The sequence below is a fragment of the Periophthalmus magnuspinnatus genome, chromosome 15, assembly GCF_009829125.3.
Source record: "Periophthalmus magnuspinnatus isolate fPerMag1 chromosome 15, fPerMag1.2.pri, whole genome shotgun sequence".
NCBI lineage: Eukaryota > Metazoa > Chordata > Actinopteri > Gobiiformes > Gobiidae > Periophthalmus > Periophthalmus magnuspinnatus.
In genome coordinates, this window is record NC_047140.1 from 17412948 (window position 1) to 17432146 (window position 19199).

Consider the following 19199-nt stretch of genomic DNA (forward strand, 5'->3'; position numbering starts at 1 on the left):
GTTCAATTTTATCATGGGCCACTATAGTAAACCAGTAACCAGTATTGAGTAACTTTTAATGCCAGATGCCCTACCTGTTGTAACCATAACTGAAGTGAGGAGGAGAAGCTTATTCATACCGAGGGGCACAGCAGCACACGTCTCAAACAAGCATTCATCCAGGAACTGTCTCTTGCCTCCATATGTAATGTTGTACTTATTGCCAATGTTAAGTTTTTGTATATTTGTGATTTTTTTAAATAGCCTTTGAAGAATTGCATAACTTGTCTGGTTTAGGGTGTTAATGCTTTGCCTTGAATGTTCCACAGCATGGCATTAAACATAGGCAAGTCAAAGCAAGGCAAGTTTATTTGTATAAACACAATTTGTACACCAAGTACTTCAAAGTGTTTTACAGATTAAGAAAGACATTAACATCACAACACAAAGAATAAAATTTACATTAAAAGAGAACAGCGCAGAAACCTTTCAGTGACATGCACAGCTGAACAGAACCGTTCTGAGCCTGCATTTGCATTGTCGGAGATATACGTTGTCAGAGACGCTTGGCCATGGAGAGACTGGTGCACAAGCAGAGCTACTATTCTCTGCTAAGTCTATTTTCTGAGCCACAGGAAGCCAGTGCAGAGACCTGAGCACAGGACTTATGTGCTCGTACCCCACCCGAGCACCAGAGTTCTGGATGTACTGCGGCTGTCTTAACGCTCATTTGGAGAGGCCGTTACAGTAGTCTAACCTACTGGAGACAAACACATGGATAAATCTCTCCAAGCCTGGTTTAGACAGAATAAATACAGTGTTTTTACCGCGCTCTATCACCCTCCACCAGAAAAAAGTTACACAGTGCACCAATTACATACCTTTTTTCTTGCAGATCTTGTTTCCTTTCTATCTCAAGTTTATAGAGTGCATTGTGTAGTGTAAAACGCCATCAAGACAATTCAAACTTATCTTTTCACATACAAATGAAGACAATCAGAACACAGATTCCCATTTAAACCATGGGTAAGAAGGACTTATAACAGCAGTATCTCCAGCTAATATGTGGACAATGGGCCCTCATCACTTCACAGTAGCTGATGATGCAGTAATGCTGAGAGAGACAAAGGAGCTGTTCATGCCAATACAGTGGATATAGATATAATGACAATACAAGGCTCACACTTAAACATGAACTCTGTGAAGAAAAGGCTGTAGTAGTTTAAGCAGACATAGTGCAAGAATGGACTGAGGAATGGACATTACACATGTTGAGTCAATGAGCTATATAAAAGCAAGTTTGTGATTAAAAAATGAAAGACAATTTGACCAATGTATGTCTGATTCTGGCATGGTGGCAACATAATAAATGGTCTATCTCTGGTTGTGTCTACTATATAATTATAATTGATCAAACCCATAGATCACTGTGTTATAACGTGGATATTTTAAATCACAATATTCATCTAAATTTACTTAATAAAAGAAACAAGTCCACTGCTTTACTGCCCAAAGGGAACTGACATTGCCATAAAAGTCAACATAACAAAGACCCGTGCAGTTGTCGGCACCTCCAATGGATAGCTGCAGGTTACAGTAGCGAGCAATAGCAGATTTTTTTCATTGGTACCAAAATGACTATTTAATTCTACCTGTATCACCGATTAAGAAAATAAAGAAAATAAAATTCAAGAACAATTCAAAGCAGTGGGAGTATGCTGGTGACGGTAAAAACAATGATCGTATGGCGTCTTGAAAATAGGCGATTACTCAAAAAAACAACTTTGACAGTGTAAATGAGAAGGAAAGACAATTATGAAATGACTAAAAGCTCTGAAAAGTCGATTCTGCATTAACAGGTCTGCTTTAAGTGTCATCATTGTGTCTCATACAATCACATGCTGCAGTTAAATGGTTGGTACTTGGCGCAGAGAACAACAGGCCTCCTTCATATGAACAGGGCCGTAGCATCTCCACTGCTGACCTCACTCTCTGTGTATAAGCCGTATTCGCTAAAACAGCACACAGCTGCTTGCGTGGACACTTCCTATGAGCTCAAGACACACTCAGTGATCCTCCACACCACTCAACATTCACTCTATTCTTAAGAGGATCCTTAACAATGGCCCTCGATAGGAAAGTTCTGTCTTAACAACATTACTTTGTTTGCCATTGTTCAGTTATGGGAGAGAAAGCTGGTCACCTTCATATGTCAGCCAGGGGCGGAGCCAGGGGGGGCTTGAGGGGGCACTAGGATCTACTAGAATATAATAACTCCCCCAAAGATTTCTGCCCCACTTTCATAGCACATCCAATTTTGACAAAAAATGTTTAAATGGCAACCGCAAAATTAGACTACAATAAAAAAGAATGCCATATTAGCTTAGGGCTAACTACATATAAACTACATTTAAAACAGAAAAGCAAACATGGTAGTGAGTGGGGGTACGCTCCATTGTTAAAAGGCTCCAACACATGGTATGTGAGCCCCCACATTGAACATCTTAGAGCACCTTAGAGCACCGTTAACGCCTCCAACCAAAACTGTGTGCCCCTGACATCAGCACTGGACCCAGATATGACACTGGTTTAAAATCTTTCAAAAGCATCTCTTGGTTATTTTGTGATATTTATTTATCTTTATTTATACAGGTGAGACCCAATGAGAGCACTTTAATTCTCTTTTTCAAAGTCAAACATAGCAAATGAAAGTAGCCAAAAAAGGATGACGTCGTAAAACTTTGGTTATTGGTGGTTTTCAGACTGTACAATGCGATGATGTCATACTCCCAGGTGAGGGAACTTTATTCTGTTGGATTACATTGTACTTTGCCATGAAATAGCCAAAAGGTAAAAGCACAAATCATTTCGATTAATGACTAGACCCAAGAACTCACTGTATTACAAAACAAATCTGCATTTTAACATTATTCATTTTATCTGTGTTAAATATTATTGACCTACAGAATGTTGAGCTGTCGTCTGAAACACAGTGATATAAATTGTAACAACCTTCGCTAGAAAAGTGCAAGAGAGTTTCCAAAGTCAGTGTATCAATTGTACAACTTGAAGAAATATCACTATTGTTACATAAGCTTTTACTTTGCATTTAAACTTTCTAAAAACCTAGCACTAAACTGCAGTCTTTTGGCCCTCCTCAGGTCCCGTAGCTCCTCCTGCTTTAAAAATCCAGTAAATCACAATTGATGCACTTGTCTCACTGCTGCTCTGTCACTCAAACTGCAGCTTAGAGCCCATTGCCTCTAACCAGGTTAAACTAGAACGCATTCTTCCACTGCCTCCCCTCCAACCGCCCGCGCCACGATTCAATTTTTGCATCGATCTCGCGCAAAAAAGGCCCAAGAAATCAGATCAGAGGAGTACTAAAAGCTTTAGCCTGAATCAATCAAAATACATGAATAACATACTAGATGTTTTAGTATGTTTTAGGGGGCATTACTGTAGTTATGCCATCTCAAATATGAAATCTAAACAAGAGGAATGTAAGCTAAAACCTATTATTTTCAGGCAGATAGTCGGAGCAGGGATAAAGACCTAATGGGCAATGGCTTTAAATATGATGGAAAAACTGTGTCCAAACTAATAAATGATAGATTCTTGTTGAAAATGTTCATCTTTTGTTTACTGGAGCTGTCCATGGCATTGTACTATGGGCCTACTGTTGGACTTCAGATGGCATCACAACATCTTATAGGGGTCTTAAGCAAGATGAGGGGAAGCAGAATATCATTTACTGAACATGGTTGGACAAGTACAGAAGGATAATGGACCTTGTCACTAATATAAATTGTTAGGAATTTCATTGTATATGTACTATGAAAATGCAATGTAATCTAACCAGGAATTGTTGGGTCAGATTTTCTTCAATATCTGCAGTGTATAAATGTAAAAAAATTAAGGTAGGAAGTTATTTTGTTATTTATTTTTTATGTGCAGTGGTGGAAGGTAATGAAGTACAAGTAGTAAAGTACTGTATTTGCAAAGAATTTTAGGTATAGTACATATAAGTATGTATAAGTACTTTTCATATGATTTGAGGGGTTATTTTTTTTTTTTTTTTACCATGTTTGTAGTAACACCGTGACTAGTTTTTGAGTTCAAGCTTTGGCTTTGAGCAAACACAAATAAACACACAAAATTCATGAAAAAATTAAGAAATGTATGTGTATTGTTGACCAAAATATGTATATTTTTTAATCAATATCACTACATTTAACACTTTTAAACTTTTCACTCTTAAAGTACATTTTTAAACAGGTACTTAAATACTTTTACTTGAGTAGATTTTTCATGTGATACTTTTACTTTTACTTTCATGTGATACTTTTACTTGTTACCTCTGTATCTGTACTTTGACTACAGTAACAAAATTGAGTATTTCATCCACCACTGCATATGTGATTGAATAAACTGTGTGATAGCAGATACAATTACTATAATTTATAATCTGGTTTGACAAATTCATTTTCCTTTTGGAGATTTTTGCGTGAAAATACCATATAACAGTAAAATTACCAATGCTGGGGTTCAGTTTACATTACAGCTCTCTATTCATGGGTTTCAAGCTATGGTAATGGTCCTTTGATGCCATATATTTATCATAAAACCTTTGAATTAAGAAGGAATTACTAGCCCACAGTGTTTAGGTGAGATATGGACAGGCAGGATTCAGCATTTGTGGATTTTCCTTTTTGGTATTTCTTATGATAATCCAATCCAACTGATCCACGATTTCTGTCAATAATACATCAGAGCCACATTCTAGGATCTGTATCGTCCAATCAGAGCGCAGCAGCCGTCTGGCACCAGGTGGACTGTGGCAGAACAGGGGTAAATTCCTCATGTGGGTGCTCAGTGCTCAGACGTGTCAGGGAGCACCGTGACAGACACTGGGCTCAAAGTGAAGAAATATGAGTTTCACAGTGACACAAACATTTTAGAGAATAAACTGTGTAAGAAAACTCTGAGGCAGTTATAGTGGGAATGTTTTTCAGAGCTCAGCGGTGTCAACTAGCAAATATCCCATTCTCAAAAGTCCCATGGCACGAACTACATTTGGTTTGCCTTTGCACTTGCCCATTTCGCTCTAAAGAATGATTCAGGCTTAGTAACTACTTAATCAATATCCTAACCCCTTAATTAAAGAGGGAGTATGACGCAACATTAACGTTTTATAGCTTTCTACCAGGTTATAATGTTGTTCCCTCATCAAAAATATGCCTTAAGTGGTTTTAGATGTCATCAGTGCATGTTTAAGTAATCTTACAATCTCTCCGGGCATTATCTGAGCCCTCCTTACACTTAGGCTTGTGGGCCGAGCCTTCTAGAGGCTTGTACTGCTATGTAAAACATGCTCCCACCATAGACTGTATAAAGAAGTGGACTAAGGGAGTGTGACATGACCCCTAGCGCTCGGTCGAATGAAGCTCGTTGAGGCTAGCAGTTATAGGGGCGAATTTGAAGTTATTCATGTTGGTATCTTGATTAATGGACACAACAGCAAAATACAAATACCAGGATCATGTAGAGCGGGTTAATACAAACATTTTAGGATGAAAATGATGAGCCTGACAGCAGCAGATACAGAGAGAGGGGCAATAGCTTTCTAATGTAAAGTGAATTGGAGCCTAGAGTTGATGGGGCCGGAAGCGCGCCCATGCTCACTCCCCATTTGAAATGCAGCAGCTAGCAGATTAGCCATGTCCATTTATATATACAATCTGACTCCCACACAGCAATTTTTCATAAATACAGAACAATACATGACAACTTCACAAATCTAATGCAATGTGCAGTAGGTTCATTAGCAAAATTCAAGCTGATTGTGCTGTGATAGTGCTCTGAAGCATCAAAAACGAAAATGAAACGTATTAAACATTTGAATACACTGTTTTCAGCAAATATAGTATTTTCAAAACAATAAAAAGTAAACTGTAACATCTGAATGTAATGTGTTAACAATGAATCCACTATAAAAGTGTAACACCTCCTCTTTAAGTAATTACTAAAATAATTTAAGTGCCCTAAATCGTTCTTGATAAACTATTTCATCGTGAATTAGGTCTTTCTTCATGCTTTATTAAGGCTAATTAAAGTGTTATTACACAGTGTAACCCAGTCATCATGTTTTACACAGCCAATTCGCAATCGTCTTTCACTTATTCCCTGTTACATCCGATCCGACTTCATCCTTGACTCCTGTCCCTCTCGGCTACACCTCCTTATCCATCACACTGCGAGGACAGAATTAACTTGCAGATTAAATGTTTGTGACTTGTATTGATTTATAGATCGGGGCTAAAGTGTGCATGCGCTCTGCTGGGCTGTGCTAAAGCTAGTAATAACCTCACAGATGGTCAGGGTCTGGGGAACAATCGCACAGGGTTGATTGCTCACTGGCACAAGACAAGGCTGACAGGAGGCGGAGCTACACTATATATGCATGAGTCTGTTTGGGCGGAGAGCAGGAGGAGAGGGAGAGGGGGTTGTTTAAGTTTAACTAGCCCACTGTCGAACATTAAAAACAGGACAATGTGGAGTGGGCGCCATGTTGGATTTGATAGGCTACTACCACAGACATATGGAGAGGAGTGGATGTAGTTTTACGCTCACCAGCAGATGGGATGTGTGAGGGATATGTGTTAGCTATTATTTGTTATGATCACAGGGAGTATATTGTAGTTGAAAGATGGAGAAAATATAGGAGGGGATTCTAATTTTATTTAATTTGTGCCAATGTGTCAAGGAGCAACTCACCAATAGTTTGAATTTAACATAGCATAAGATAAGAGAACCTTTATTTGTCAGAAAATGGGGAAATTAACTTAAAATACGAAAAGAGCAAATGAATAACAATAAAACCTCAAAAGAAAAAGTCATCCGACCTAATAACTAGATAACAAACCACAGTTTATATTGGAAAGTCCATCCATATGTCCATGTCCCTTTACATTTTCAATTTTGCTATTTAAAAGTAGTGGGGAGTCTGCAACCTGCATTTAATTTCCAGCTCCAAACCATGAATATTGTGGCTGTGTCTTTATGTAAGACACTTCACCCACCTACTGTGGAATTCTGGTGAACGATTGGTAATGTTTGTCATGTCCCAGCCAACGTCAGGGCAGAAGTAACGTACCGCCATTAAAATCTTCAAAACATGCCTAATATATTTAAACAGCACTGTACCTTCCTGGGTTTTACATAAAGCAAATGTGGAAATCCTTGCAACTAGTGAGGAAGTAGTGATTTAATGTTTTGTGAATGGGGGAGTCATTCCAAGTACCCCAACTACTTCCCATGATCATGTTGTCCATTACTTTGCACTGTTTAAGCCCTTGTGTTTCATATAATACATTCATCTCAGCCTGAAGCCTATAGAGCCCATTTACTTCCACAGTCTGCAGATCATGCGTCCCGATGGAGAAATGGTTCACTGTTGCACGCGCAGCAGCGTCTCTACAGGCCGTAAATCCACTGTGTGTGTCACTTATGCAAAGTCATGTAAATGTGCCTCATGATGAAGACACACGGGCTTTTAAAACACAGGAGAGCGACGCGACACAGTACTGCTCAGTCTGCACATGACTGCTAAAGGGATATCTACGTTCATGAGAAGGACTTTTACATTACATTTTACATACACTATATAAAAGACACACATGCTTTTATTTCACTGTCTGACATGAAATCAGACTAAACCTTTCCTGTTTTAGATCAGTTAGGATTACCAAAAATATTTCTCTTTGCTTAATGCCAGAATAATGAGAGATAGATTTTTAAAGACAATTTTTCATTGCTTTCTTCCAAGTCAGAAGTTTACATGCATTTCATTAGTATTTAGTACCATTGCCTTTTAACTGAATGACTTGGGTCAAACGTGTAGGATATCCTTCCACAAGCTTTTTACAATCATTGGCAGGAATTTTGGCCGATTCCTCCGGACAGAACTGGTGTAACTGAGCCAAGTTTGTAGGACAAAGTTTAGTCTTTCATGTCAGACAGTGAGAAAAAAGCATATGTGTCTTTTTATATAGTGTATATAAGCCTCTGGTTTCAACAGTATCCGTATTGATTTATAGTTTTAGAATTAATTATATACATTGTGGCATGCAAAGCAGTAGGTAGACATCTTGAAAATTTAAAATAAAATTGAAACTGTTTTGAACCATTGTGCACTTTTTGCTTACGACATTCCATATGTGTTTATTCATGTTTTTGATGCCTTAAAAACTACAAAAGTTTGACTGGTAGTGTATGCAGCACTACTCTAGACTACTAAATGAAACTACTACTCATTTCTACTCGTTCTCTTTGGAGTGGATCGGTATGGTCGGTATGGTCTCCACTGTCACCGTGCTGCCCCATTTGAGGGACCTTGGAGGGTACTAGCTCCCGCTCTTGTAAAGATAAAAAATGTGACGTTTCTAATCCATAATGCTAATCTAACATGTACCAAATCCAATGCATTACATAAATAGATGCTAAAACCCAGTGTTGAGGTGAAGAGAAGCGAAATAAAGGCAGAAATGTATTAAGAAAACAGTTATGCTTGGGTGACGTCAGTGTCTCACGGAGCAGAGCCCTGCCGCTGGACCCTTGCCCAGAGCATGGGAGCAGCCCCAAGTGAACCGTGCCAGTGGAAAAGAGGCTTAAATTAGTAGTAAAAGAAAATAGTAAAAACAAGTCTTTAACATACATTCTGAATTCAAGTCATTTTAACTCTCATCGCTTCCATTCTTTGCAGCGTTTTCCTCTCTCTAGTCTGAGCTCTGTCTGCCACTGCTGCAGTTTATCAAGTAATTATTGTTTGATTACAGCCTTTCATTATCTGCACTGATTGAGTCACAGGCACCGCCAAAGGTCAAGTGCTATTAACGCTACGCTGTGAATCATATTTCCAACCGAGCACCCCTGTTTGCCCGCTGCCCCGCTCCGAAAGGGCTAATCGGGAATGCATTTGTTTGAGGCCAGTTCCCAAAAGACATCCCAGCGAGGAATATCAATGTAATGCGAGATCAGAGAGGCACAGGGGAGCAGTTCAAACCAATCTGATCTCAACAAATGATAGGACGGATAAAGGCTTGTAAAACCGTTTTGGACAATTAGAATGTGAGGGGGTGTACATATCAATACAAGGATCAATTAAAATGTAATCACAGCCATGCATTAGGTAAGAACCAAGATTTTAATAGTGAATAATTGACTGGGAAATTGAGAAGCTTGTTACTTACTGGTAAATAGCAACTTAGGTCCTATATTACGCAAAATTGACTCTTTTGAGCTTCAAGCCATGTTAGAAGGTTGTTACCTTCTCAAAAACATACCCGGAGTTGTGTTCTGTTTCACTCATACATGTTAAGTAACCGTTTATTATTAGTCTGGCTACATCTCCAAATCTCCAAATGCTTCGTTCCACCTTGTAATTGGCAATTCCAGGGCTGAAATTCTCCAAATGATTCTAGTGAAGGTGTATGGAGTTTAAAAACACAGTGGAGCACTTCCTGTATTACCACATGACATCACAAGGTGGAACAGAGTGTTTTCTTTTTGAGAGAAAAACTTAGCCTAAATATGCAGGGTTTGAGTTACACATGCCAATAAAACAAAACAACTCCAGGTCTGTTTGTGATGAGGAAACAACATTATAACATAGATCAGAAAATGGCACAATATGGGCCCTTTAAATGTCCTATAGTCTATAGATTTTTTCCCCATGTATTTGAGCAAAATTTGCCTTGCCCAAGTACAGATATATTGTATAAGGTCAAAATAGGTCAGCTGCTTTCTATCCACATCTAAATAAAAAGTATTTTATTATCCGCTAATCAGGAAGTGCACTGTTAACATGCTAGTTGTGGTTGTTAGATTTACTCTGCACTGCGCTCTGAAAGTATGCATAAAGTAAATGAATAAAAATCAAGGATAATACCTCTTATGGTAAACGCAATGTAATGGATTTTAGGGACCGTTTGCATTTCCTCTTTTCTGTCACATTTTGTTTGTTATCCAATTTTATTTTACGTACGAAAAGCTTGAAAATGAATACACTTTAGCTAAGTTGATCAAGTGTTCACTAAGTTGTATTCATCACGCCTGCAAATGTGAAATTATTTACCAAAAGCTCTAGATCAGTGGCTCTCAAACTTATCACAGCAAGAACCACCAAAGAAAAGATATGGCTTTCAGAGTACAACCACATCTAAATCAAGTAGGAGCCAAACCAGGTCTAAAAGTGGACTACATTATTTCCACTGTAGTTCTAACAAAGACATTATCAAAAGTAGGACAAAAAAGGGGATAAAACTGACTCTAAATGAACCTGAACACTAATAACAGCTTTACAACCACTGCTCTAGATTAAAAATATGAGTACTTTGTTGTGTTAAAAGGACCCTCATTGTGAATACATCCACAGCACACTGGGCCTATATCACATCTAATGTAAAATGAGATAATCCTGCAATGTTTTGATCATGTGGATGTCAGTACTGATAACATAGTGCTATGCAAGATAAAACTTCTCGTCAAATAAAGATATATGATCCATAAGGTAATCAGAATATCCATCACCTTGAGTATATCTGTAACATGTATAGACACTGTAAGGCCTTACCTGGGAGGGAATGAGATCTCCAGTTCCGTCAGTCGATCCTTGAACACTGACAGCTCTTTATCATATTCTAAAAGCTGCAAAACACAAATAAAAAAGTTTTAGTGAAGTGTAAAATTATGACTAGTGCAGTTTTAAATGATCGGTCTGTATCATAGGCCAGTAAAAAGAGATACAACTGGATTAAAATTGAAATCACAATTTTGTTTATAATTTTATGTGTAGTAATGGTGCAAGTTTTTATATGCACCATGTTTTCAACGGTTAGCCACCACATAATTAGGATTTAAATAATAGAGTAATGTAAAAGTCTACAGTTTCGTTGGTTGGATTATTCTTAATATAATCTCAATCTTAAAAATCCAGTTATGTTAAAGGGCCCATGTTATGATACGTTATAATGTTTCCTCATCAAAAACAGGTAACATAGACGTACTTAACATAGAAATTTTCATGTTTTTTAACTTGAAAACTACCGCTTCATTACATCACAAGGTGGAACAGAGCATTTTGAGTTTTGGAGACGTAAACAGACTAATAATAAAAGGTTTACTCAAACGTGTGAATGAAACAAAACAAGCCCAGGTATGTTTTTGAGGAGGTAACAACATTCTAACATGGCACAAACTATAATGTGTAATATAGGACCTTTAATGTACAAAGGCAAAATATTATGTATATTTCCACAATCTTAACAATGAAATATGGAGGTTCAAAAACACAAAATATCCAAGGTTCTTGTTCAGACACAAATGCCATGGGTTCAGTCAGTATTTGAGCTTATTGTGAGGGCTATTCTGCAGAACATCCCTTCGTAATTTGAATATATTTTAAACAACTGGTCAATCCATATGTCCAACCATGATCTACAATATTAAAAAAAGTCGAATTTTTTTCCATTTCAGTCTACTCTCCAGTCATCTCTCCCATCCACAGCCAGTCTCTCCACAGTGACAGTGAATCCTATGAGCTCTCATCCATCATGTGTCCTCTCTCCCCTCTCCCCCCTCCCTGCTCCCAAACCCATAAATCATTAATGAAAAGTGCAATTAGCGGCGCCTTGTACACATTAATTATGTTTGAGATGAACAGGTAGTGGAGCCACCTGCATGACTGCCTTCCTGAGTGACTGACAGCTCCATAAGTCCCGCCCCTTCCTTTTCAGACAGGAAGATGGCTCGTGTACAGCAGGATGTGTCGGTAATTGAGACATTGTAGAAAACTGAAGCTGACAGCGGCTGCACGATGTTAATGGCATTACACTGGTGTAGAACAAGGAGCCAATAGGAGCACAATGAAACATCAATGGCATGTTGTACCTCAATATGATCTGGATTAATGCACGACAAATTGTTGTTGTATCCGTGAATGATGACTAGCTCTCCATGTAATTACTTTAAATGATGCATATATTATAGGTACAAGTATAAATAGTGTCAAAAATAAGTTCCATATGGATACTCACAACTTGGAACACTAATAAGATAACTTTGTGTAGGTGACTTTTGATGGACAAGACAAGAGGAGTATTTTCGTAAGACATAACCCACGCCAAAATAAGAGCAGCAGCAGCAGTGTCAACTAGACCGATAACAAATTTTGAAGTTGGATATATTGCTACAGCTAGATGATAAATGATAATATTGAAGCTAATTTGTGCCATGGACACAATAACCCAAGAGCAACCTCAAAAAACTATTCTAAATCTATATAATATTGTTAAAAAAAACCCTGAGATGCAATTAAAAAAACAGCAGAATAAAACTCTAGTATTTTATTTGCAGCTGTAATGAGTCATAGAAGTTATTTATTCAACCTTTTATAGCTTAAATCATATCACAGAGCCAAAGATTTACCAAAACTTTACCAAAATTTCCCAGCAGCGCAAAGAAAAAGTTCACACGATAAATATTGACCACAAAAATATGTTGTTCCAGCTTCATATATGGAATCATAAGTCGATATAGTAATTAATGTGACAGGCCTAGTCTCAACTCACTAGAACCAGTCTCCAAAACAGACCAGTAACTGACCAGTAACTTTCATGTCAGCCTGTCGGCATAGTAACCAAGTGTCACATCCAAAACCAGGTGCATTAACAATAACACGTAAACAGTTACAAGAACAACAAAAGGTGTCAACTCTGACTAAACTCAAAATATCAGATCATTACAATATTTACAGTGAGTCGAAGGATAAAACAGTATAACTCATTTTAATTTTCTACAAAGGCTAATCAATAAACATTAGTAATAGGAATAGCATTAGTAGTAGTTGAGGCAGTAGTGACTCAAAGGTTAAGGCATTTGTCCAACCAACCCAAAGTTTTGCGGTTCCAACCCAGAAGGTGTGTTGTTGTTGTTGTTTTGTCCTTGGGAAAGACACTTTACTCATCTTGACTATGTTGAATGCAGTGTGTAAGTAAATGGTTGTGGCTAGAGGGGCTGGTGGCACAGATTGTTAGCCTTGCTTCTGTCTGACTACCCCAGGGCAGTTGTGGCTACCGAAGGAGTGAATGAATATTGCAATGTACAGCGTCTCTGAATGAGTGAAGTTTGTATAATGTAGCGATGATAATGGTGGGTGTAAATGAAACAGGATTCTAGTTGCAGCACAACCGCCCTTTGACAATGCAGATACTAAATGTGTATATTATAAATCAGAGTAATGTCTTAATAACCTTTCCCTCTCTCTCTTTAAATCCTGCCCTCCTTCCTTCTGTCAGTCCCTCTCTCTCTCCCTCCCTCTGCACCGGAGCGTGCCGTGATCATGTGCCACTGGTGTAGAACAGGGGCCATTACGGGGACGCAGAGGCCCCTCGGAGCCCGGTCCCGCTGGTTCAGGAGGGCAGATGGACCCCATTCATCAAACTCACGGAGCAGGAGGGAGGGGTCACACCAGACACACCCAGACAGTGTGGATGAGAGATGGGACGGCACGCATCACTGTACCACCCCCTCCTCCTCCTCCTCCTCACCCTCGCCACAACCGCCAACAAGCACACACAGTGGCCTGGGACACGGGGAGGAGGCGAAGGTCATTTTGAACTCAAACTCAATCAATAATCAACTGTTTTGTAGAGGTATATTAGTTCTGGTGTGAGATCGAGTGACTGCATTTGAAAGAATAGCTGTCTACATAAGAATTGTTTTATTATATCGTTAATGCTCACGGAAGGTTATACTACAAATCTCACCAAAACCAAAATAGGTCAGATCTCAAATATCAACCATGTAATATTTTGGGCTAAGTTTATAATTTGACTTCCTTCCAGTAAATGTGAAGTAGAGGTAATTCCATAACTGTAACCCTTAGCAAACATACTGTAAATAAGGGCCAAAGATCAAATTTATACTATAGTTTTGATAAAAAAAATTATACGATATTTTATGATTTTTCTTTAATTAATTTGTATACTGTCAGAAAAATGTGTTCCTTCTGTGTTATTTGGCTTTGGTTTGTGTGGATGGATTTTTGTGTGTTGATGACCTACATAGACAGGCTTTTTGTAATTTTCAGCTTTAAAAAATAATAATAATAAAAAAAATTTAAAAAGTAAAAATCTGTCACTAGGCCTGTCACGATAACAAATTTTGAAGTGTGATATATCGTTGAAGTAAATACCGATGATAAATTATAATACTGAAATCAAATCAGAAAGCAGAATTATCCCCCAAACAGTATTGTAAATGTACAATATTGTTAAAAATATGAGCTGCAACACTTACTAACTAGTAGTTAGTTTGTTTCTATAATGAGTCATAGAAGTTCATATTTTAACCTCGTCTCATTGTAGTACATCATTTTTTCCCCCCTAGTGCAAAGAAAAAGTACCCACGATAAATTTTAAACCCCAAAAAATATTGTTCCATCTCTCAGGTACACTATTTATTGCGACTTGGTACTATTCCATCAAGCAAAGTAATAATTAAAAAAACATGAAAACCTATCACAAACACTTTAATCTCCAAAGAATGAGAAAATACAGAAGTGTTATCCTAGTAGCGAAATGTGGTTTGAAATAAATGTATAACTTTAGCATTCATTATATTATTGGACTACTTTTATGTTAAAGGAAGGCCATAAGTGAAATCATGGGGAAAAAACAACAACTACAAGTTAATCAGTGCAGTACTATTATGTGACGTATAGTTTTTGTTTGTTTTTTTAATATACATTTGGATATCTACTTTACATATACTACTTTTGCCATGGCATTCCCTGGTTGCCATTCATTATGTTCATTTGTTTTGGATAATTAGCTCTTTTGGTTGATTCAATTAAAATGTTACGGTCTGGACAATATCACCTAATTAATCCTTTCCCATTAGCACCAATTGTAATTCACCCCCTGCTCCATCTTATTTGGACACTGTGTTTGCTCGTCCGATTATTGGTGCATAGAGCAGTCTAAACAGCAGCAGATAAGCAGCATATGGCCCTGTGTGTGTCTACCTATTGTCTCTGTTAAGTGAATGTTGAGTAATTCATTCAGGTGAGTGGAAAAAAAACAGCGAACACGCATTTCACGCCACATTTCTCTGTAGGTCAATTAAACATAATGCATTGGCGGGTCACTGCTCCTCCAAAAACAGCTTGTATTAGTTTAAAGGGCCCATATTACGCTATCTTCTGATCTATGTTATAATGGTGTTACCTCATCAAAAATATACCTCGAGTTGTTTCATTCACGCATGTTTAACACACAAACCCTGCGTATTTCCACATTGTGACTTCATGTGGTGATCATAGACTGAATAAAGAAGTGGATTAAGTGAGTGTGACGTCCCCCATGGCTCAAATGAAGCTCACAGAGATTAGAAGTTATAAGGGCGAATTTGGAGTCAAGTTCCATATTTGGATTTCCGATCGCGAGTATCATAGCAACCAAAGAGCCAATCCAGAGCAAGGCTGTTGAAAGCAATGCTTCTTCCTGCCCGTTCTTTTAGTAGGGAGTGGGCACTTGGCAATGCTGTCAATCAAACCTGTTTCTAACGCAAGCGGGAGTGACCTTAGGGACAGTAGGCACCTGATTTATCTCTTAATAATGTTCATATCTTGAGTTACAAACACAATAGTGAAATAAAAATACCAGAATCATGCAGAATGGGTTAATATGAAAATTTTAGGACCAAAATGATGAGGCTGTCTGCAGCAGTTACAGAGAAGAGAGAGGGGTTTTCCTATGTAAAGTGAATTGGAGCCAGAGTCAATGGGGCCGGAAGTGCACCTATTCTCACTTCCTATTTGGAACACGGCGGCTAGCAGGTTAGCTATGTCCATTTATATATACAGTCTGTAGTGGTGATAAAGGAAGTGGTCCACTGTGTTTTTAAACTCCATACACTATTTCAATCCTGCTAATCTCTATGAACTAAAAGTCAAAATTAGCTGTTAACTTGAAAATTATCACTACATGACATCACAAGGTGAAACAGGTGCAACTCCAGGTATGTTTTTGAAAAGGTAGCAACATTACAGCATGGCTTAAATAATATAGGACCTTTAAGGCTCACTGAAATTAGAGAATCAGAAGTACATTTTAAACTACTATTACATTGAAACTGTCCAATGGGAATGTTGTCACATTTTAAAGATCTTACACGGCTAAACATTTGCTACTGCTCTTGAATAATTAAGATGATACGAATCCATTAACAAAGTGAGGATTACATTTCGACCACTTTAACTTGAGTTTTAGATCGCAATGTCTTAGCGCTGCATATGGGCACTCATATTCTCAACCTAAAAAGTGAACAGTAACAGATTAGACAACTAATAGAGTAACCTTCCAGCTTGGTACTCCTGATCAAAATCAGTTCAACATCTGGAACTGATACTAATTGATACTAAAATAAATACTGAAACAAGAAATCACATACACAGTGGAACAGGCCAATATGGAGTCGCTGTGGCCGATAATTTATCTTAAATTTAAGTGAGGACAGAAAGAATCAGTATTGATATCATACATTCCTTTGTTCCCTCAGGACAAAATTTAACTCCTTGGAAAAGTTTTAGAATAAAAATTGAAGTGAAGTACAATTATTTTGTGTTGAAAATTGTCTATTGTCTAAAAAAGCTTGCCTAGGATCCAGAATACTCACTTATTCAATACTTTATGAAGATGTAAATCTGGTTACTGGTTAATCTCACTGTTTAAAAATGGATGTGATTGACTGGTGGATTAGCAAATCAGGGACATGCACGGTCCGTCCATATCAGAAAAAATAAAGGGAAAAAAATCACATGGGGCTGAAAAACATGGTGGATTTCTACAGAATCAATGAGTGAAGCACTAAACTCTTTTAATGTGAGGTGAGATTAAGTTGATTTTATTTGTAAATCATAGATGACCAAAACACGTCACTGAAAAAAAACCCAAAACAAATCTGACTGCACAATCACGTTTGACCGGGCTTGAGACGCAACAGAGCACGTGGCGACCAGACTGATATCAATCTGTATAAAAAAAAAAATACAGCAAGAGATCACTCTGGATTTGCCAGGCCATAAAAAAGCGCTTTTTTATTATGGTTGTGGCATCTCGCCTATCCCTTAGTATTAAAATCGAGTTAAACATTTTAGTACTGTCACTGAGACAACATTACTCATTTGTACTTCCATAGAAAATTAATTATTAACAAAACCACGGTATATACAAGGCCGACAGTTTCCATGGTATCCACTTAAAACCACCCAATGTGTAATAAGCGTAAGAAGATGAATGAGTGAACAATGTCTATTTCCCAAACAGTATGGACGGGGAGCGCACATTTCACGCCACATTTCTCTGTAGGTCAATTAAACATCATCACAGCTGCTTTGGCGGGTCAGTGCTCCTTAAAAAACTGCTTATATTGGTTCAAGGCCCAATGACATTATACAAGGGGGGTGCAGTTTGTCACTCGGAGCGACCTTGGAGGGGTGAGGAAGATGGGCCACTGATGGTTATGTCCGGTACTGAGAAAGATGAAGAGGTGTCTAGGGGGAAAACTGCTGTCGACCACTATATGAGGCCTGCCTGGTTCGCTGATCGGGTTTGCCTTAAATCACAATACTTTGATAGTTGGAAGTTGTGGTGCAAAAAACGCCCAAATATAAAGATGTCTATAATACGAAGTCATTTGTCCCGTAGCTGTAATTGTGCTTTGATTTACGTCTTGTCAAATGAACGGTTCGACAACACCAACGGTCATTAAGAAGCGTCGATAAATGCAGGGGTGAAAGGTCGTTTGATTTGATTTTTGCGTCTCACACTTGACTTTCATTGAGCAGGTCATATTTTTCCCAAGCGCTTTTTATTGGATCTTCATTATTTTGTGGGGAAAGAGATAAACTATCATTGACTCAGGGAGGGGCTGGGTGATTGGTTTGGTTTTGGGAGGGGTCAACTTAAACTCAAAGTGAACAGACGATATGACATGATGTAATATGATACTTATACAATTGCTGAATAAGACTGAAGAAAGGTTACTTTATCATTAGTTTATAAGTATATTGTAATCCACATATGTAAATAAGTTATGTCTGAAAGTTAGTTTTATAAATTAGGTATATATAAAATAGTTTGTCTTCTTCAAAACATTTAAAAATAACAGATTAGAAGCTCCACTATGCTTTTCAGGATAGAAATGGTATTATTAATAATGCAGAAAAAGCACGTTTATATTTGCAGTCACAGAACAGCACCATTGTCTGAGGTACTGCTGTCGTGTCGTGCAGCAAGACACTTTTAATGGCCTACTCAAGTCATAATTTGCTGTAAATTCAAGAGTTGGAATTGGATCACGTAATCATGATGACACTATTGGGCGTGTATTGGATTGATTGGGAATATTGAACGCACATAAACAATACAAACTCCACACAGAAAGGCGACATCCTGAATGAGACTCAAACTTTCTTGGGACTTTCTTGCTATGAGATGAGTGCGCCACCAACTCAGACTCTTATCTTTGGAAATAAGCAAGAAAAGTTTTGAAAAATCGGAATAAACTACAAAAAAGTCATTCTTATTATTGGCAGTTGTATTACTTTTCAAATAACCAGTTTTCCCTTAAAGACGAGTTAATTTTCACCTTATTCCAGAAGCAAACTGTTTAAAGGTGCATTGTGTAACTTTCGTTGAAGGGTCCGGCACCTACTTGTTTCTATGGAGATGTTTTTGCTTTGCTTGCGATGTTCCACAGTATGGACTTGAACAATGAACAACAGAATGCCTCATTTTGCAAGGTATTTTTAAGCAATAAAACACCTATAACTAAATAATTGCAAAATATATACGTTTAATGCCATACTGTGAAATATTCCAGGCAAAGCAATAACATCACCATGCACACAAGTAGGTGGCGCACCAGAAAAGTTACATAGTACATCTTTAAGTCAATATAAACGTTTTAGGGCCAGGTTTGATGGCGCTTCCTGTTCTTTATTTGGATCCTTGACAGCAGCAGCAGATCTGTATCCGACATTTGTTTTTATAGATCCATCCGTTAGCTTTAGCCCCTTCGCGCGATGCTACACCTTCGTCATGACAACAAGCCTCGACACAGGGGTTCATCAATTGGTCCGAGCGAGTACACAAACA

The 19199-nt window shown here is 38.0% G+C and overlaps 1 protein-coding gene across 2 annotated transcripts in view; it reads right to left on the reverse strand.

Moving 5' to 3' along the window:
• Positions 1 to 19199, reverse strand: part of LOC117382438 (inositol polyphosphate-5-phosphatase A) — a 228377-nt gene that overhangs the window by 17589 nt on the left and 191589 nt on the right. For both annotated transcript variants that reach the window (XM_033979617.2, XM_033979618.2), the window contains exon 12: positions 10613 to 10686. In XM_033979617.2, the coding sequence (XP_033835508.1) occupies positions 10613 to 10686 (74 nt within the window). The remainder of the gene's footprint in view (positions 1 to 10612; positions 10687 to 19199) is intronic.